This window comes from Triticum dicoccoides, chromosome 4B (genome assembly GCF_002162155.2).
Source record: "Triticum dicoccoides isolate Atlit2015 ecotype Zavitan chromosome 4B, WEW_v2.0, whole genome shotgun sequence".
Taxonomy (NCBI): domain Eukaryota; kingdom Viridiplantae; phylum Streptophyta; class Magnoliopsida; order Poales; family Poaceae; genus Triticum; species Triticum dicoccoides.
The window spans coordinates 114,317,503-114,338,417 of NC_041387.1; the positions used below are offsets into that span (position 1 = coordinate 114,317,503).

The 20,915-nt window shown below is 47.6% G+C and overlaps 3 protein-coding genes across 3 annotated transcripts; all 3 read right to left on the reverse strand.

Moving 5' to 3' along the window:
* Positions 1-438: 438 nt before the first annotated feature.
* Positions 439-1,107, reverse strand: LOC119293444. The gene has a single exon (XM_037571929.1). It carries the CDS (start codon positions 1,019-1,021, stop codon positions 587-589), a length of 435 nt encoding a protein of 144 aa, XP_037427826.1. The 5' UTR covers positions 1,022-1,107; the 3' UTR covers positions 439-586.
* Positions 1,108-14,893: 13,786 nt separating this feature from the next.
* On the reverse strand, positions 14,894-16,138 carry LOC119295353. Its single transcript, XM_037573764.1, has one exon. It carries the CDS (start codon positions 15,574-15,576, stop codon positions 15,217-15,219), a length of 360 nt encoding a protein of 119 aa, XP_037429661.1. The 5' UTR covers positions 15,577-16,138; the 3' UTR covers positions 14,894-15,216.
* Positions 16,139-16,271: 133 nt separating this feature from the next.
* LOC119295352 (alcohol dehydrogenase 1-like) lies at positions 16,272-19,829 on the reverse strand. The gene is made up of 10 exons (XM_037573763.1): positions 19,675-19,829; positions 19,282-19,418; positions 19,134-19,180; positions 17,716-18,041; positions 17,546-17,628; positions 17,373-17,448; positions 17,227-17,288; positions 17,047-17,142; positions 16,788-16,949; positions 16,272-16,635 (listed from the first exon to the last, which is right to left on the reverse strand). The coding sequence occupies exons 1-10, from the start codon at positions 19,706-19,708 to the stop codon at positions 16,519-16,521; spliced, it is 1,140 nt and encodes a 379-aa protein (XP_037429660.1). The 5' UTR covers positions 19,709-19,829; the 3' UTR covers positions 16,272-16,518.
* Positions 19,830-20,915: the final 1,086 nt, after the last annotated feature.

Genomic DNA, 20,915 nt, shown 5'->3' on the forward strand with positions numbered 1-20,915 from the left:
GATAGGAATGTTTATAATGGCAGCAACATCCAAGGCAACGAAAGTATCCCGAATCAAAACCCTGTTTCCATGTCCAATTTACTAGACTGGCCAGTTGACCGGGCCAGTTGATGTGTTTAGGGGTTGTACCGAAGAAGTGACCGTATGAATTACCTACCGTTGTTCAAAGCGGTGTGTACGCGGTTGGAGCTGGTGGCCACGGAGGTTTTCACGCAATATGAGTGGCAGGATAATCTTCGCTTGATGTTACATATTGATTTAATAAAATATCTTTTATAAATGAAAAAACATCCTTGCAAAAAAAAAAAAGAACATACATCGATTTTCTAAAGTCATGTTTTTTCGGTCGGCAGCAAGGTTTCTCGAGGCGGACTGCGCTACACGCATAAATCTGACACACACACACACACATTGCTAAGTAATGACGATTACATTCAAGATCAGAAGTTATACATGGACGCGTACAAATTTTCCAATGTATGGAGAATCAGCAAAGAAATCCAAATTGTACACTTTGACCAAAGAGGAGGCTATCGGAATTCAGCCAGTCCTCGAGATCCCTTATACACTCCAATAAAAAGGCCCCTCAGCTGAATATTTTGTAGAACTTCCTAGAGCTGAGCTTATGGGATCTTTTCTTGGCCGATCTTGCTTTATTTTTCCTGGGAATAGCATGCAGACCACTACAGATGCGATCTAACCCTTCGTCCATAGGCTTATCGACGGTCATTTGTCCACCTATACTGTTTACAGTGTCGTCGATGTCCGAACAGCCTTGATCTTCGTCACTCTCTTCATCAGAACCGGAATCAACGGGGACCAGCGTAGAGTTTTTCGCCGTCGGGAAGGACAGCCTCAAGCGGTCGACCTCGATGTTCTTGACTTTGTTAAGGGAAAGAGAATGGAAGGGGAGCTGATACGTGAAGATGGGTGTCTCACTCTTCTTCACCTCTTTTACCATTTTGTGCTGCTTGGGTTCTTCTTGATCTCCTCCTTGTTGCTTGCTCGTAGACCACACCATCACTTCAGCCACTCTCTCTCTCACTCGCCCTGTGTGTGGTCTGTGTGTCTGTGTTTTGGGTTCTCTCTCAAGTGTTGTTGCTTCCTGTGCTATTTGCTGCTATGTCGAGGATCCAGTAGCGCGACACTTATATATAAGTTGTGAGGGGAGAAAGCGGCGTGAAGCTTCGTCCACGACGTGTGAGCGGAAGCACGAGGTCAGCTGATTATTTTGACTTGATCGTCACGGTTGCTGCCGCGCGCCTTGGTTGCCAAGGTTCTTCGTCGCTGACTTGTCTCACGAATCTTGTCGCTATCCGTTTTCTTGGTTGCCAAGGTCGCTATCCATTTTACTTCAAAAAAAAAAAAGATAGCTATCCATTTATACATGTACGGGGAGAGGGAAAATGCATTGGCAGGCATCCAACCGGACCTCCCGCTAAACGTCTGAGCGGACAGCCGAGGCCTCCGGTGCGGACATTAATAAAACAAGAGTTAATTTCATTTTTAACCCGGAGAAAATCCTTAGTTTATACATTCACTTTTGCCCTTTGTGCCACATTTTACCCTCGTGTGTACATTTTAACTTAATTTTTCTTCTTCTCAATTTTAGCGCTTGTCATGGCTATGGTGGTTTATTTTTGCTTTTGGTTTTTCTTCTAGTTGGTCGTTCGTTTTGAAACCAAACTGAAAAAAGCAGGTCAAACCACCCCACTACTCCCACATTCTTCCTCCTCGTAGCCAATCCGCCCGAGATCCACTCCGCCTCCGGCCCAACAGCTATAAGACGAGACCGCCAAAAAGCTCCTTAATTTGTTAAAAGAAAGGTGCACGAGACGGCAGAGGGGGCTCAGGGTAATCATGTCGGCACGAAATTGTAGCTGCCGTCACTTTCGTACCTGTCGCCACCGCTCATGTTGGCGGCCGGGCTGAGCAGTGCAGCGGCGTGGCAGCCGCCCAACCATTCACGGAGCCGTCGAGCTACTGTGGCGCGGTCGACGCCATCTTCGCCTCTTCGTAGGTAGCAAGATCGGGACGGGTTGTGCTTCTCGGTGAGGCCCCAGATCCTATCCACCAATTGTCCCGCCGCAGGTAAGCTCAGATCCGGAGGCGTTGGAAATGTCGAGCGGTGGCACCGACTTAGGGCATGTACAATGGTTGATAGGACAGTCTTATCTTAAGTCTTGCATGTAATTTAGAGATGACAAAAAAATATGTCTACAATGGGTTATATCTTAGCCTTATCTTCAATAACTAGTTATTCCTTAAAATATGGTGAGACAAATTGTGCTAAGAGATCATCTCTTGTCTTATCTTAAATAAGAGAAGACAAGCCTTTTCTTATGAGTTCTCTCTCCTCCACCTCACCATTTATCCTACGTGGCACTCCTAAGATAGCACCATTGTACATGCCCTTACCGCTTGTAGGAGGCAGGGGGTCGAGCAGTGTGCACCGACATGCACGCCCGTGGTAGGCCTCGAGGACTGGGTCGCCGTCATGCACACTATAACTATGTAACCTTAGTTGTTGTGGCAACCTTAGTCACAAACTAAAAGGCCCTGAATGCAGAGAATGGCATTTTGGCTCTCAGCCTCCATGGAGGCCGTTTTTTGAAAAATTCAAAATTCAAAAATTCTGGTTTGAAAAAAAATCTGAATTTTTTGTACAAGCAAGCAAGGATGTCAGGCATATGTGTGTAAAATTTCAGGATGAAATACATTAAAATGCGACCTATACAAAAAAAGACAAATTCATGGTCTATGAGGATAAATAGTATCATGTGTTAAAAGGCCTCTGATTTGTCTTTTTGCACAACCCTCATTTCAACGTATTTTGTCCTGAAAATTTACACACTTATGCACTATGCCTTCATCTATCTCTATATTATTTTCCGATTTTTTAAATATAAGAATATGAATTTTCACGAACTTTGAAATTTGCATTTGGAGGCCTCCATGGAGGTCGGCCTCCAAAGGCAATTTCCGCTGAATGTAGCATTATTGTTTGGCCACATAGAGGAGCCCCATATATCGAGAATCTCTTGCCTTTTCATTGTAACTCTATAATTTTGAAATAGAACTTCTTTTACCCTCGCAAAGAAAAATAACCAACTCTACAAAAGTGGGGAATAGCTTTAGTCTATCCAACACAGGGAAAAACAATTTTGCTATTTGTCGGTTGCCTGAAATTTTCTTTCCAGCCACAATTTTTTGTTTTTTTTTATTTTAGAAAAGGAGGATGACCCCGGCCTCTGCATCTGGGAGATGCATACGGCCACTTTATTGATTATTCCCGAGGACCTTACAAAGTATTACAACAATATGCCTGAATCCGCCATCTTGGCAACATATGCCACTACTCCTATCCATATGATGAAGGGGTGCTACCTGGGCCACATACCCGGTCTACTCACCTAAGCCTATCATCAAAAGCCAGAAGCCCCAGCCGAGCCACATACCGGGTCTGGGGCATAAACTGGTCTGACGCACTCACATGTGTCGTCGCCGCCATCATTCACAGGTCCGTCTTCAGAGCAGATATTGAGGCTTCTACCTTGTCAGGCCACTCCGTCATCGACGCCACCTTGACGCCAGACAACTACCTCCACCTGCGCGAGTCCATCCCCGCGCATCGGGCGCCGAGTCTCCACTGCACCACGCCGCCGAGATTCGCCGTCATCAATGAGAAGGATGAAGTACCGCTCCACCAATAAGGCACCCGCTGGTCCCTCGATCCCGTGTACGCCTCCAAGAATGACGCCCCCAAGGAGGAAACGACACCAACGCGTCGCCGTCATCCGATCAACTGATCTAGGGTTTCCCCCGGAGGTAGCGGATAGAGGTCTAGAGCTTCTCCACGGCGATGCCTTCAAGAAGGTAATGACACCACAGGGTGCCACTGTTGGAAATATGCCCTAGAGGCAATAATAAAAGCATTATTATTATATTTCCTTGTTCATGATAATTGTCTTTATTCATGCTATAATTGTGTTATCCGGAAATCGTAATACATGTGTGAATAACAGACACCGACATGTCCCTAGTGAGCCTCTAGTTGACTAGCTCGTTGATCAACAGATAGTCATGGTTTCCTGACTATGGACACTGGATGTCATTGATAACGAGATCACATCATTAGGAGAATGATGTGATGGACAAGACCCAATCCTAAACATAGCACAAGATCGTATAGTTCGTTTGCTAGAGTTTTCCAATGTCAAGTATCTTTTCCTTAGACCATGAGATCGTGTAACTCCCGGATACCGTAGGAGTGCTTTGGGTATGCCAAACATCACAACGTAACTGGGTGACTATAAAGGTAGACTACGGGTATCTCCGAAAGTGTCTGTTGGGTGACATGGATCAAGACTGGGATTTGTCACTCCGTATGACGGAGAGGTATCACTGGGCCCACTCAGTAATGCATCATCATAATGAGCTCAGAGTGACCAAGTGTCTGGTCACGGGATCATGCATTACGGTACGAGTAAAGTGACTTGCCGGTAACGAGATTGAACGAGGTATTGGGATACCGACGATCGAATCTCGGGCAAGTAACATATCGATAGACAAAGGGAATAGCGTACGGGATTGATTAAATCCTCGACATCGTGGTTCATCCGATGAGATCATCATGGAGCATGTGGGAGCCAACATGGGTATCCAGATCCCGCTGTTGGTTATTGACCGGAGAGTCGTCTCGGTCATGTCTGCTTGTCTCCCGAACCCGTAGGGTCTACACACTTAAGGTTCGGTGACGCTAGGGTTATGAAGATATGTATATGCAGAAACCCGAATGTTGTTCGGAGTCCCAGATGAGATCCCGGACGTCACGAGGAGTTCCGGAATGGTCCGGAGATAAAGAATTATATATAGGAAGTGCTATTTCGGGCACCGGGACAAGTTTCGGGGTTATCGGTATTGTACCGGGACCACCGGAAGGGTCCCGGGGGTCCACCGGGTGGGGCCACCTGTCCCGGGGGGCCACATGGGCTGTAGGGAGTGCGCCTTGGCCTAGATGGGCCAAGGGCACCAGCCCCTATAGGCCCATGCGCCTAGGGTTTCCACCATGGAAGAGTCCATGTGGTGGAAGGCACCCCTAGGTGCCTTGGGGGGGAGGGAAACCTCCCCTTGGCCGCCGCCCCCCCCCTAGTAGATGCCATCTACTAGGGCCGGCGCCCCCCCTTGGCACCCCTATATATAGTGGGGGGGAGAGGAGGGATTTTACACCAGCCCCTGGCGCCTCCACCTCCCCCCGTTACGTCTCTCCCTCGTAGTCTCGGCGAAGCCCTGCTGCTGTGACGCCCTGCATCCACCACCACGCCGTCGTGCTGCTGGATCTTCATCAACCTCTCCTTCCCCCTTGCTGGATCAAGAAGGAGGAGACGTCTCCCGTCTCGTACGTGTGTTGAACGCGGAGGTGCCGTCCATTCGGCGCTGGTCATCGGTGATTTGGATCACGTCGAGTACGACTACATCATCACCGTTCTTTTGAACGCTTCCGTGCGCGATCTACAAAGGTATGTAGATGCATCTAATCACTCGTTGCTAGATGAACTCCTAGATGATCTTGGTGAAACGAGTAGGAAATTTTTTGTTTTCTGCAACGTTCTCCAACAGTGGCATCATGAGCTAGGTCTATGCGTAGTTCTTCTTGCGCGAGTAGAACACAATTTGTTGTGGGCGTAGATTTGTCAACTTTCTTGCCGTTACTAGTCCTTTCTTGCTTCAGCGGTATTGTGGGATGAAGCGGCCCGGACCAACCTTACACGTACGCTTACGTGAGACCGGTTCCACCGACTAACATGCACTAGTTGCATAAGGTGGCTGGCGGGTGTCTGTCTCTCCTACTTTAGTTGGAGCGGAATCGATGAACAGGGTCCTTATGAAGGGTAAATAGAAGTTGCCAAATCACGTTGTGGCTTTAACGTAGGTAAGAAAACGTTCTTGCTAGAACCCTAATTCAGCCACGTAAAACTTGCAACAACAATTAGAGGACGTCTAACTTGTTTTTGCAGCAAGTGGTTTGTGATATGATATGGACAAAGTTGTGATGAATGATGAATGATATATATGTGATGTATGAGATGTTCATGCTATTGTAATAGGAATCACGACTTGCATGTCGATGAGTATGACAACCGGCAGGAGCCATAGGAGTTGTCTTTATTCTTTTATATGACCTGCATGTCATCAAGAAACGCCATGTAAATTACTTTACTTTATTGCTAAACGCGTTAGCCATAGTAGTAGAAGTAATAGTTGGCGAGCAACTTCATGGAGACACGATGATGGAGATCATGATGATGGAGATCATGGTGTCAAGCCGGTGACAAGATGATCATGGAGCCCCAAGATGGAGATCAAAGGAGCTATGTGATATTGGCCATATCATGTCACGTTTATTATTTGATTGCATGTGATGTTTATCATGTTTTTGCATCTTGTTTACTTAGAACGGCGGTAGTAAATAAGGTGATCCCTCATACTAATTTCAAGAAGTGTTCCCCCTAACTGTGCACCGTTGCGACAGTTCGCTGTTTCAAAACACCACGTGATGATCGGGTGTTTTATTCAGACGTTCACATACAACGGGTGTAAGACAGATTTACACATGCAAACACTTAGGTTGACTTGACGAGCCTAGCATGTACAGACATGGCCTCGGAACACGGAAGACCGAAAGGTCGAGCATGAGTCGTATAGAAGATACGATCAACATGAAGATGTTCACCGATGTTGACTAGTTCGTCTCACGTGATGATCGGACACGGTCTAGTTTAACTCGGATCATGTAATACTTAGATGACTAGAGGGATGTCTAATCTAAGTGGGAGTTCATTAATAATTTGATTAGTTGAACTTAATTATCATGAACTTAGTCTAAATATTTTACAATATGTCTTGTAGATTAAATGGCCAACGTAGTCCTCAACTTCAACGCGTTCCTAGAGAAAACCAAGCTGAAAGACGATGGCAGCAACTATACGGACTGGGTCCGGAACCTGAGGATCATCCTCATAGCTGCCAAGAAAGATTATGTCCTACAAGCACCGCTTGGTGACGCACCCGTTCTCCCTGCAGAACAAGATGTTATGAACGCTTGGCAGGCACGTTTCGATGACTACTCCCTCGTTCAGTGCGGCATGCTTTACAGCCTAGAGCCGGGGCTCCAAAAGCGTTTTGAGAGACATGGAGCATATGAGATGTTCGAAGAGCTGAAAATGGTTTTCCAAGCTCATGCCCGGGTCGAGAGATATGAAGTCTCCGACAAATTCTTCAGCTGTAAGATGGAGGAAAACAGTTCTGTCAGTGAGCACATACTCACTATGTCTGGGTTGCATAACCGCTTGACTCAGCTGTGAGTTAATCTCCCGGATGATGCGGTCATTGACAGAATCCTCCAGTCGCTTCCACCAAGCTACAAGAGCTTTGTGATGAACTTCAATATGCAGGGGATGGAAAAGACCATTCCTGAAGTATTTGCTATGCTGAAATCAGCAGAGGTAGAAGTCAGGAAGGAACATCAAGTGTTGATGGTCAATAAAACCACTAAGTTCAAGAAAGTCAAGGGTAAAAAGAACTTCAAGAAGGACGGCAAGGAGGTTGCCGCGTCCGGCAAGCAAGCTGCCGGGAAGAAGCCAAAGAATGGACCCAAGCCCGAGACTGAGTGTTTTTATTGCAAGGGAAGCGGTCACTGGAAGCGGAACTGCCCTAAGTACTTAGCGGATAAGAAGGCCGGCAAAACAAAAGGTATATGTGATATATATGTAATTGATGTGTACCTTACTAGTGCCCGTAGTAGCTCCTGGGTATTTTATACCGGTGCAGTTGCTCACATTTGTAACTCAAAGCAGGGGCTGCGGAATAAGCGGAAACTGGCAAAGGACGAGGTGACGATGCGCGTCGGGAATGGTTCAAAGGTCAATGTGATCGCCGTCGGCATGCTACCTCTGCATCTCCCTTCGGGATTAGTTTTAAACCTTAATAATTGTTATTTAGTGCCAGCTTTGAGCATGAACATTGTATCAGGATCTCGTTTAATTCGAGATGGCTACTCTTTTAAATCTGAGAATAATGGTTGTTCCATTTTTATGAGAGATATGTTTTATGGTCATGCTCCTATGGTGAATGGTTTATTCTTTATGAATCTCGAACGTGATGCTACACATGTTCATAATGTGAGTGCCAAAAGAAGTAAGGTTGGTAATGATAGTCCCACATACCTGTGGCACTGCCGCCTTGGTCACATAGGTGTCAAACGCATGAAGAAGCTCCATGCTGATGGACTTTTAGAGTCTCTTGATTATGAATCATTTGACACATGCGAACCATGCCTTATGGGTAAAATGACCAAGACTCCATTCTCAGGAACAATGGAGCGAGCAACCGACTTATTGGAAATCATACATACTGATGTGTGCGGTCCAATGAGTGTTGAGACTCGCGGTGGCTATCGTTATGTTCTCACCCTCACTGATGATTTAAATAGGTATGGGTATATCTACTTAATGGAACACAAGTCTGAAACCTTTGAAAAGTTCAAGGAATTTCAGAGTGAGGTTGAAAATCAACGTGACAGGAAAATCAAGTTTCTACGATCAGATCGTGGAGGAGAATACTTGAGTCACGAGTTTGGGGCACACTTAAGAAAATGTGGAATAGTTTCACAACTCACGCCGCCTGGAACACCTCAGCGTAATGGTGTGTCCGAACGTCGTAATCGCACTCTGTTAGATATGGTGCGATCTATGATGTCTCTTACCGATTTACCGCTTTCTTTTTGGGGCTATGCTTTAGAGACTGCCGCATTCACTTTAAATAGGGCTCCGTCGAAATCCGTTGAGACGACACCGTATGAATTGTGGTTTGGGAAGAAACCTAAGCTGTCGTTTCTAAAAGTTTGGGGATGCGATGCTTATGTCAAGAAACTTCAACCTGAAAAGCTCGAACCCAAGTCGGAAAAATGCGTCTTCATAGGATACCCAAAAGAAACTATTGGGTACACCTTCTACCTCAGATCCGAAGGCAAGATCTTTGTTGCCAAGAATGGGTCCTTTCTGGAGAAAGAGTTTCTCTCGAAAGAAGTAAGTGGGAGGAAAGTAGAGCTTGATGAAGTATTACCTCTTGAACCGGAAAATGGCGCAACTCAAGAAAATGTTCCTGAGGTGCCTGCACCGACTAGAGAGGAAGTTGATGACAATGATCAAGATACTTCTGATCAAGCCCCTACTGAAATTCGAAGGTCCACAAGGACACGTTCCGCACCGGAGTGGTACGGCAACCCTGTCTTGGAAATCATGCTGTTAGACAACGGTGAACTTTCGAACTATGAAGAAGCGATGGCGGGCCTGGATTCCGACAAATGGCTGGAAGCCATGAAACCCGAGATAGGATCCATGTATGAAAACAAAGTATGGACTTTGACTGACTTGCCCGTTGAGCGGCGAGCCATAGAAAATAAATGGATCTTTAAGAAGAAGACAGACGCGGATGGTAATGTGACCATCTATAAAGCTCGGCTTGTCGCTAAGGGTTATCGACAAGTTCAAGGGGTTGACTACGATGAGACTTTCTCGCCGGTAGCGAAGCTGAAGTCCGTCCGAATCATGTTAGCAATTGCCGCATTCTATGATTACGAAATATGGCAAATGGACGTCAAAACGGCATTCCTTAATGGTTTCCTTAAGGAAGAATTGTATATGATACAGCCGGAAGGTTTTGTCGATCCTAAGAATGCTGACAAAGTGTGCAAGCTCCAACGCTCGATTTATGGGCTGGTGCAAGCATCTCGGAGTTGGAACATTCGCTTTGATGAGATGATCAAAGCGTTTGGGTTTACACAGACTTATGGAGAAGCCTGCGTTTACAAGAAAGTGAGTGGGAGCTCTGTAGCATTTCTCATATTATATGTAGATGACATACTTTTGATGGGAAATGATATAGAACTCTTGGACAGCATCAAGGCATACTTGAATAAAAGTTTTTCAATGAAGGACCTTGGAGAAGCTGCTTATATATTAGGCATCAAAATCTATAGAGATAGATCGAGACGCCTCATAGATCTTTCACAAAGCACATACCTTGATAAGATATTGAAGAAGTTCAATATGGATCAATCCAAGAAGGGGTTCTTGCCTGTGTTACAAGGTGTGAAATTGAGCTCAGCTCAATGTCCGACCACGGCAGAAGATATAGAAGAGATGAGCGTCATCCCCTATGCCTCAGCCATAGGTTCTATTATGTATGCCATGCTGTGTACCAGACCTGATGTTAACCTTGCCGTCAGTTTGGTAGGAAGGTACCAAAGTAATCCCGGCAAGGAACACTGGACAGCGGTCAAGAATATCCTGAAGTACCTGAAAAGGACTAAGGAAATGTTTCTCGTTTATGGAGGTGACGAAGAGCTCGTCGTAAAGGGTTACGTCGACGCTAGCTTCGACACAGATCTGGATGACTCTAAGTCACAAACCGGATACGTGTATATTTTGAATGGTGGGGCAGTAAGCTGGTGCAGTTGCAAACAAAGCGTCGTGGCGGGATCTACATGTGAAGCGGAGTACATGGCAGCCTCGGAGGCAGCACATGAAGCAATATGGGTGAAGGAGTTCATCACCGACCTAGGAGTCATACCCAATGCGTCGGGGCCGATCAAGCTCTTCTGTGACAACACTGGAGCTATTGCACTTGCCAAGGAGCCCAGGTTTCACAAGAAGACAAGGCACATCAAGCGTCGCTTCAACTCCATTCGTGAAAATGTTCAAGATGGAGACATAGAGATTTGTAAAGTACATACGGACCTGAATATAGCAGACCCGTTGACTAAACCTCTCCCTAGAGCAAAACATGATCAACACCAGAATTCCATGGGTGTTCGATTCATCACAATGTAACTAGATTATTGACTATAGTGCAAGTGGGAGACTGTTGGAAATATGCCCTAGAGGCAATAATAAAAGCATTATTATTATATTTCCTTGTTCATGATAATTGTCTTTATTCATGCTATAATTGTGTTATCCGGAAATCGTAATACATGTGTGAATAACAGACACCGACATGTCCCTAGTGAGCCTCTAGTTGACTAGCTCGTTGATCAACAGATAGTCATGGTTTCCTGACTATGGACACTGGATGTCATTGATAACGAGATCACATCATTGGGAGAATGATGTGATGGACAAGACCCAATCCTAAACATAGCACAAGATCGTATAGTTCATTTGCTAGAGTTTTCCAATGTCAAGTATCTTTTCCTTAGACCATGAGATCGTGTAACTCCCGGATACCGTAGGAGTGCTTTGGGTATGCCAAATGTCACAACGTAACTGGGTGACTATAAAGGTAGACTACGGGTATCTCCGAAAGTGTCTGTTGGGTGACATGGATCAAGACTGGGATTTGTCACTCCGTATGACGGAGAGGTATCACTGGGCCCACTCGGTAATGCATCATCATAATGAGCTCAGAGTGACCAAGTGTCTGGTCACGGGATCATGCATTATGGTACGAGTAAAGTGACTTGCCGGTAACGAGATTGAACGAGGTATTGGGATACCGACGATCGAATCTCGGGCAAGTAACATATCGATAGACAAAGGGAATAGCGTACGGGATTGATTAAATCCTCGACATCGTGGTTCATCCGATGAGATCATCGTGGAGCATGTGGGAGCCAACATGGGTATCCAGATCCCGCTGTTGGTTATTGACCGGAGAGTCGTCTCGGTCATGTCTGCTTGTCTCCCGAACCCGTAGGGTCTACACACTTAAGGTTCAGTGACGCTAGGGTTATGAAGATATGTATATGCAGAAACCCGAATGTTGTTCGGAGTCCCGGATGAGATCCCGGACGTCACGAGGAGTTCCGGAATGGTCCGGAGATAAAGAATTATATATAGGAAGTGCTATTTCGGGCATCGGGACAAGTTTCGGGGTTATCGGTATTGTACCGGGACCACCGGAAGGGTCCCGGGGGTCCACCGGGTGGGGCCACCTGTCCCGGGGGGCCACATGGGCTGTAGGGAGTGCGCCTTGGCCTAGATGGGCCAAGGGCACCAGCCCCTATAGGCCCATGCGCCTAGGGTTTCCACCATGGAAGAGTCCATGTGGTGGAAGGCACCCCTAGGTGCCTTGGGGGGGAGGGAAACCTCCCCTTGGCCGCCGCCCCCCCTAGTAGATGCCATCTACTAGGGCCGGCGCCCCCCCTTGGCACCCCTATATATAGTGGGGGGAGAGGAGGGATTTTACACCAGCCCCTGGCACCTCCACCTCCCCCCGTTACGTCTCTCCCTCGTAGTCTCGGCGAAGCCCTGCTGCTGTGACGCCCTGCATCCACCACCACGCTGTCGTGCTGCTGGATCTTCATCAACCTCTCCTTCCCCCTTGCTGGATCAAGAAGGAGGAGACGTCTCCCGTCCCGTACGTGTGTTGAACGCGGAGGTGCCGTCCGTTCGGCGCTGGTCATCGGTGATTTGGATCACGTCGAGTACGACTACATCATCACCGTTCTTTTGAACGCTTCCGTGCGCGATCTACAAAGGTATGTAGATGCATCTAATCACTCATTGCTAGATGAACTCCTAGATGATCTTGGTGAAACGAGTAGGAAAATTTTTGTTTTCTGCAACGTTCTCCAACAGCCACCAACGCCGGTCTTGGCAACAAGCCGAGCACAAGGTTTTCACCCGGATCCGTCGAATAACCTCCATCACGTATTGTGCGCACGGGTCTCCGCCGATCTGAGCCGCCACACATCGAGCAAGCCGCACCGGGCAGATCGGATCTGTCCGGAGGGCAAACTACGCATGGCGCCGACCCAACCACCAGGCCCTCCATGCCGCCACCGCCGATCCGAGGACAGATGGTCCGTCGCTGCAGATCCGGCCGCCACCGCCGAACGCAGCCATGGCCGCTGCCCGACGCAGGGCCGGCCGCCGCAACCGCCACCACCACCGCCCTAGGACGAGGCCGCCGCCGCGCTGCCGCCGGTCAAGGCAGGCCCGCTACGCCACGGAGGCCAGATCGGCCGTGCCACCTCACGCCGCGGAGCTCCGCACCGTCCCCATGGCGCGGGAGAGAGGAAAGGCCCCCGCCACCGCCGTCAGCCCCCGGGCAAAGGCCGGCGGCGTCCTTCGGCGGCGGCGGAGGGAGGGATGGAAGGACGGAGAGCCCCCGGCGGCTAGGGTTGGGATCCCGCCCGAGTCGCCCGAGGCGGGGGCGACGCGGGGGGCTAAAAAAAGAAGGATGACCCCCGGCCTCAATTTTTTGTGTTTACTCTTTTCTTTTCCCCTCTCTCACACAGAGAGATGTTAATGACAGCTTGAATGGTGAAAGGAGTGGAGTATGGAGTAATGGTCGATACGTCCCATCTTTCACGCTTTCCAACGTGTGCTGACGAATGGCATGCATGGCTTGCCGGAGCCTAGCTCTGCAAAAATGGTCGTTTTGGCTATTCCTCGGCTAGGAATTTGATATAGGTCATGCTATCAAACATGCCGATTTTGCATCTCCAAAGCCTGGGCTACATGCGACCTACCAAACACGCCTCAAATCCTCCTTTGCCGTAGCCTTAGGGGGTGTTTGGTTCAGGGATTTTTTAGTCCCAGAGACTAGAAAAAGTTCTTAAAAAGTCCCTAGAAAACAAACGGGAGAGACTTTTTCTACATGGACTAGAAAAAGACTCTACTAGAGAGTCTTTTTTGATTAGTCCCTGGGACTAGAAAAAGTCCTAGGACTTCTAAAACAAACACCCCCTTAGTCACAGACCAAAAGGCTCTCAATTTAGCACCACTGTTTGGCTACATAAATGGGGCCCATATATCGAGAATCTCTTGCCTTTTCATTGTAACTCTATAATTTCGAAATAAAACATCTTTTACCCCAGCAAAGAAAACTAACCAACTCTACAAAATAGGGGAATAGCTTTAGTCTATCGAACAGAAGAAAGAACAATTTTGCTATTTATCGGTTGCCTAATTATTATTTTCAGCCACAATATTTGTGTTTACTTTTTCTTTTATTTTTCCCTCTCTCTCACACACTTACACACAGAGAGAGATGTGAATGGCAGTTTGGATGGTGGAAGGAGTGAAGTAAGGAGTAACGCGAAAGTACATTTCTGCACCCAGGAGCAAATGCTCCTGTTGTGAACAGTAAAATCAAAAAAATCTGAATTTTTTTTGTTACATACTTTCACAAATGTTTGTTGTGCATGCAAAATTTCATCATGAAATCACATTGGTGGAAGTCGTGCCAAAAAAAATAAAATCATAGCTCCAAAATGCTTTTGTAAGTAACATTTTCAGAGCATCGATTTTGTTTATTTTACCACGCCTTCTACCAATGTGATTTTGCGATTAAATTTTGCATGCACAACAAACATTTGTGAAAGTATGCCACAAAAAAAATCAGAATTTTTTGAATTATTATTGAATTTTTCTGAATTTACTGTTCACACCAGGAGCAAATGCTCCTGGGTGTAGAAACTCCACATCCGGAGTAACGGCCGATACGTCCGATCTTTCATACTTTCCAATGCGTGCAGACGAATAGCATGCATGGCTTGCTGGAGCCTAGCTCTGCATAAACGGTCATTTTGGCTATTCCTTGGCTAGGGATTCGATGTAGGTCACGTCATCAAACATGCCGATTTTGCATCTCCAAAGCCTCAAAATCCTCCTTTGCTGCAACCGAAACTGGAGCGTGATTAGGGTACTGGATTGGTGCGAGCACGTTTGTTTGGCTTGGTCGACTTTTCGAATTCGCTATCTAAAAGTTTGATTCAACGACTGTCGTGGTATCTGATTGTCCGTGGGATGTCCTAGTGCTAGTTGACCGTGACTATTTTCCATGAGCATGCGTTATTACAACTGTGGCAAACAGTATTCCGAAATGAACTTTTTCATTATATTAACACATACCCCCTCTGACTCGAATTACTTGTCGCGGAAATTTGGGGCGGAGGGAGTAGGAAGATACTTCCTCCGTCCGAAATTACTTATCATCGAAAAAAATGTATCTATAACTAAAATACATTTAAATACATTCATTTTTTCAACGAGTGATTCCGAACGAAGAGAGTACAATTCTAAGATAGAACTACTACAATGCTCGTCAAATAATTTAGCCCTCACAAAACATGCGAACTCTCCGGCAGAATGCCGACAGAAGCTTCACCAAAATTGCAGTGGCCATGCTAGTAGTAGGAGTTTGAGATCAGAGCAGCCCGGGACGAGAATGGAAGGGAAAGTGGTGCATCACTATTGGAGCCCCGCTCCTCTTCTTCTTGTGCACCTCCTTCCCCGCAGCCTTCACCTGATCGGCTCCCATCTCATTCGCCTCGCCGACGGCACGGTTCACTGCGGCCTCCTCTTTCGCCGCCGCTTTCTGCTCCTTGGCCTCTGCTCCCTCTCCGCCGAGCCGCCTGCCCGCCGGCGACACCTTGCTTGCGGCTTCAGGGGCGCCGAAGCAGTTCATGCCCAGCACCATATTTCCCTCGTTTTTTTTTAGTTTCTCGCTCGATCTTTGCGTAGGCTCAGCTTGTGTTGCTGTGATGCTCTGGTGGTGGCTCTGCATTTATAGGGAGGAGAAGCCGAGAAGGCATGGCGCGTGTTGCCCCGGGACGAAGGCTGGGAAGCTTCGTGTGGTCCTTGATGCGTGGAGATTAAGCACATGTCAGTTACTTGGCTGACTTGGTTCGCCGCTGCTGCTGCCGCCTTGGTTGCCAAGGTTCCTCCTTGCGGACTTACCTGACGGAAATCGTCGCTGTCTGGTCAAACTAACGGGGCTGATTTGACGAGTCCGTCACTGCGTCAACATCGACAGGTGGCGGTTCACTGACGTGGTACCATCACGAGCCTGGTTTGCCTTTTGACCAGCGTGCCACGGGCCAGAGTTTTGCTGGCTCGTCTACCAACTACGGTCCTCCTGTTTTCTCGAGAAAAGATAAGAACTGGCACAACCGTTTGCAAACAGTATTCACGTGTTGTGTTTTACACATTTTCCCCTTGCGGCATGGCAGAGACAACAAATTCTGCAAGCTGTTGAGAGCAACAGCCAACATGATCATCCAGAGCAGAGAGAAATACTCCACCACTTGATCCTGAAAATTATTAACAGATTCAGGAAGCAGAAGAAAGTAGACTACGCTGCCTGAACTTTCGAACCAAGTTGTACCTTCAGTTCCAATTAGCAGAGTCAGCCAAGCAGAGTAGGAAAGGAAATACTGAATAAGCAACGCAGCAGCAGCAACGGGACATTGAAACATCAAGTAGGCTAAGAACAGACTCATTCAACTGAAACTCATGGCCATAGTAGCAGCAGCAGCAGCAGCAGCATATATTGCTGCCAAAAGAGAGCTCGTAGTACCACCACTTCTCCGGTACGTAATTACAGATATACTTGAACTAACACTACGCTACTTTGCCAAGGAAGGCGAAACCACAGACGATGATCTGGTTCAGAAACCGCCCCCCAAACGCTTATTACATCGGAGCGATCAGAAGCACGTGAGGCGGCCTAGTTCTCCATGCGGATGATGCAGCGGATGCCCTCGCCCTTCGCCATGAGGTCGAACGCCTTGTTGATCTCCGAGAACGGCACGCTGTGTGTGATGAACTTCTCCACCTCCAGCTCCTGACCACAATCGCAAGTTGTTAGAGCATGAGCATCAAGTTTTCAAGGGCTTAACACTTCTAGATGATTTAGAAATAGGGCGTGGCAATGAACAGATCTCAAGAGGTCGCAAGCATAGACCCAAGCTACAGCAGTTAGCGATTCCTGTTTACCTTTCTCATGTACATCTCCACGACATTGGGCAGGTCGGTGCGCGGCTTGAAGTTTCCGAAGAAGGTGCCCTTGAGAGTCCTCTCGTTCAGGAAGTTCATCGGGTGGGTCTTGAATTCGGCGTCCTTGTGCGGCACACCCACCAGCACAGCAACACCCCAGCCCTGCATATGGATCACAGAATTCAAGTTTCCATCTAGAGAAAAGAGGCGATGCAAAATGATCATCCTTGTGGATGACTGAGGTCTTAAGAAGTCGTACATCATGGACACATTCAAATGCTTGTATCATAGCATTGACGTTGCCCGTGCACTCAACACTGCGGTCAACTCCACCATTTGTCATCTCAGCGAGCACCTAAAGCATCATCAGAGTTGTATGTTATGATCATTGATCATTAAGCACAATGAACAACTATTTTCCTCATGTGAAGAAACAAACCTCCTGAACTGGCTTGCTGTGATCTTTCGGGTTCACAAATTCCGTGCAGCCAAATTTTCTAGCTGAATATGGACAACATATAAAACATTAGAAACTACTCAAAACAACAAGTTGAACTCATGAGTAGCAAAGTCAGGAGTATTTACCTTCTTCAAATCTGCTGGCGTTCAAGTCAATACCAATGATCCTAGATGCACCTGCAATCCTTGCACCTTCTGCAGCCTAAATCGTACCAAATGTGAAGGGCAAATAGAAGCAAGTCAGGTGCAAATACGGATTGCAATTTCAGAACAATCAAGGGAGGAATTAGGACACTTACAGCAAGGCCAACAGCTCCTAGCCCAAATATCGCCACTGTCGAACCCTTTGGTGGTTTTGCAACATTAATGGATGCACCAAGACCTACAAAAAGAATGGCAACTCAGCATCATCTCAAGATAAGACGTAGCCATAACAAAGCATATAGTACAGCAATACAAGTCAACTTACCAGTGGAAATACCACAGCTAAGAACACAGACTTTATCAAGGGGGGCCTCAGGGTTGATCTTGGCAACACAACCAACATGCATGACAGTATACTCACTGAAGGTGGAAGTCCCTACGAAATGGTAAATCGGCTTCCCGTCAATAGAGAAGCGTGACTTGCCATCCCCGATCATGACACCTCTGTCGGTGTTGATCCTGAGCAGATCACACATGTTGCTCTCCGCAGACTTGCAATGTGGGCATTCCTTACACTCCCCAGTGAACACAGGAAGGACATGGTCACCAGGGGCAAGCTCAGTCACACCCTCTCCAACACTCTCCACTATGCTGTGAACATAAATAAGTTCAAGGGACGTGCAACACATAAATTTGTTCAGAGAAATCTATACAAAAGGACTTCATGTCCGAGCACCTCATCAGATAAATAAAGAGATGGATATAGCAAGTCAACTAGAGCAACATGGAACAAACTCCTGATGCATCTTCACATGAGAAATAAGTTCAGTGGGCGTGCAACACATAAATTTGTCCAGAATATCTATACAAAAGGACTTCATGTCCGAGCACCTCAGATAAATAAAGAGATGGATATAGCAAGTCAACTAAAGCAACATGGAACAAACTCCTGATGTATCTTCACATGAGAAATAAGTTTAGGGGACGTGCAGCAGATAAATTTGACCAGAATATCTATATAAAAGGACTTCATGTCGGAGCACATCAGATGAATAACGAGATGGATATAGCAAGTCAACTAAAGCAACATGAACAATCTCCTGAGGTATCTTCACTTGAGAAAGACATGTCAATCGGAAGTCCTAGTACCAATTTATGATATTGACCTCTGGTGTTCCATACTTACTCTACCAAGATCCAACGACAGTGACGCCATTACAATACAGACAACAAAAGTATTCTGCAACGGTCTACACAGACAACACGCAGTTCTTATGATTGCTTCACATGTTTTCAGTTCTGTGATGGACCTATCCTTTCTCAACAAACAATTAGCACAGTCGAAATATAGAAATCCTGAGGAGAACATAAACTAAATGTATTAACGGCATGGTAAGCATGTTCTTTTTAATCAGAAGAGGGGGTTCCCTCCGAATTCATTATCGAAATCACCAAAGCAAAAGCATCCAGCAAGTCCGAAATGTCACCTTAACTCAACCTACCACTGCTAAACAGGTGCAAGAAGTTCAGAAAATACAAACGAGACTCCACACTGACGGGAACTAGTAACAGCAAACAAAACATAGACGCTGAAGGGAGACAAAACAAAACATAACAGCAGAGAGACATGACATAGACGCTGAAGGAAGACCAAACAAGACATAAGATCACAAGCGCATGGTAAACATGTGTAGACAGGGTAATGATTCATCAAGGAAGGTAGTTGGGACTTGAGAAACATACCCTCCAGCTTCATGACCGAAGATCCGAGGGAACATGGGGGTCTGCCCCTAAGCATCGGAAGTCACGGAGGCGCAAGTCAGACACGAAATTGATGCGCGGCATAATTTATTGACCGGAAGCGAGCGTGACGCCGTTGGCGCATGCGTACCTTGGCCTCCCAGAAGTAGACGTCGGTGTGGCAGAGGGAGGTGAAGAGGATCTTGACGCGCACCTCCATGGCCTGCGGCGGCGCCACCTCCACCTCCTCCATGGACAGCGGCTTCCCCGCCTCCCATGCCACCGCGGCTGCAACCGCGAACGGATCCAAGGAAAGGGCGTCAGAATGCAGTCACAGATGATGATGATACCATGAGGGGAAGGAAATCCTCCCCTAAAATCACGCAAAACCTAGCTAACCCTCACGAAATTTGTCCCGAAAAAGAACGCATGAAGAAATAAGCAGGACAATAAGCAAGGAATCGAAAGCACAAGCAAGCGCCTTCCGGTGAGGCCTGGGGAATGCCGGGAGCGAGGAGAGGAGGGGAGAGGACAAGGCGCGGACCTTTGCACTTGATCACCTTCCCGGCCGTCGCCATCTTGCTCGCCTGGGAAATTCTCTGAGCCCGGAATCGAAATCGAGAACTGATCTCTCACTTCACAGGATCAAATCCGTGGGGAACCGAGTGTGGGGAGGCCGGGGGTATATATGGGGCCGGGCTGGGACCTGGGAGGGAGGGAGGGAGGGTGCGGTTTCGCCACGTCTGGCTCTGGTTGGCTACCTGCCCCCCGGTTCTGTTCTGTTATTCTTGGGGAGCAAACCAGGGGCGGGCGGCGTGGCGCCGAAACCGGGGCTCCTGCTTCCACCTGGAAGCTGTAATGCGGCCGCGGTTTGTCTCGTTTCCTCCTCGGTGCGGGGCGGGGCGTCGGGGCCCATGGCGTGGGATCGTGGGCGTCGGGTGCGCCGGGCGGTCGCGTTGCACGCATGGACCCGCACAGGTGCGTGCTGACAGTGTGCGGGAAAATTGTTCCGGGGTTTCCAGAGGCCGCGCGCATGTGCAAGAAGCGATGAGCAAACCTTTGATCGCTTTTGTCCGAGAAAGTTCACTCGCAATTTCTTTGATTCGCGGGATTTTTAGAGCATCTACCGCCGGACTTATTCGGCCCCTCAAACGCTGTGACCCGTCCGTCCGTTGACATTGACCGGTCACTGTTTAAAAAAATACAATCCATATCTGGATACCTCAAGATTCAGTTTGAGGGCTGCACTCGGTCATCGTGGGACGCGTTTCTTTGGAAATCTAATGCACCGGGCAAATGCAAGCTTTTTGCGTGGTTGGTGCTGCTTGAACGCTGCAACACGGCCGACGTCCTTGCGAGGAAAGGTTGGCCTCACAATCCGTCTTGCTCTCTATGCAATGGGCCAATGGAGGATGTAGTGCACCTGCTAGCTTCATGTCCCGTCTCCATCCGAATTTGGCACGATGTCATTGCTCGCTGCAACCTTTATTCGGGCCTCGCTCCCGACTCCACCATACCTTCCCTGGTGTCCAATGGCATCATTTCTGCATCAGCAAAGAAGCCATGGAGCGCACTCGTATAGCTGGTTTGGTGGTCAATATGAAACGACCGCAACGCAAGGATATTCACAAACCAACCATCGCCGCAGACGACTGTGATGGAACGGATGATTGAAGAGGCAGCAGTCTGGAACAGGGCGGGACGGGGCAAGGCCATCTCCCTCCTCAACAGACCAAGAGAACCAGACTAGAAAATCTTAGTACAGAAAACGGAGATGGCATGTCC

What these genes read in the sequence shown, in the direction of transcription:
- LOC119293444 (XM_037571929.1), bottom strand. Translation starts at nt 1,021, where the DNA reads ATGGTGTGGTCTACGAGCAAGCAACAAGGAGGAGATCAAGAAGAACCC.
- LOC119295353 (XM_037573764.1), bottom strand. Translation starts at nt 15,576, where the DNA reads ATGCAGAGCCACCACCAGAGCATCACAGCAACACAAGCTGAGCCTACG.
- LOC119295352 (XM_037573763.1), bottom strand. Translation starts at nt 19,708, where the DNA reads ATGGCGACGGCCGGGAAGGTGATCAAGTGCAAAG. An exon ending in GAAGGTGATCAAGTGCAAAG is followed by an intron (nt 19,419 to 19,674) that starts GTCCGCGCCTTG and finishes TCGCGGTTGCAG; the next exon opens with CCGCGGTGGCATGGGAGGCG. An exon ending in ACAGCAAGCCAGTTCAGGAG is followed by an intron (nt 17,143 to 17,226) that starts GTTTGTTTCTTC and finishes ATGATGCTTTAG; the next exon opens with GTGCTCGCTGAGATGACAAA.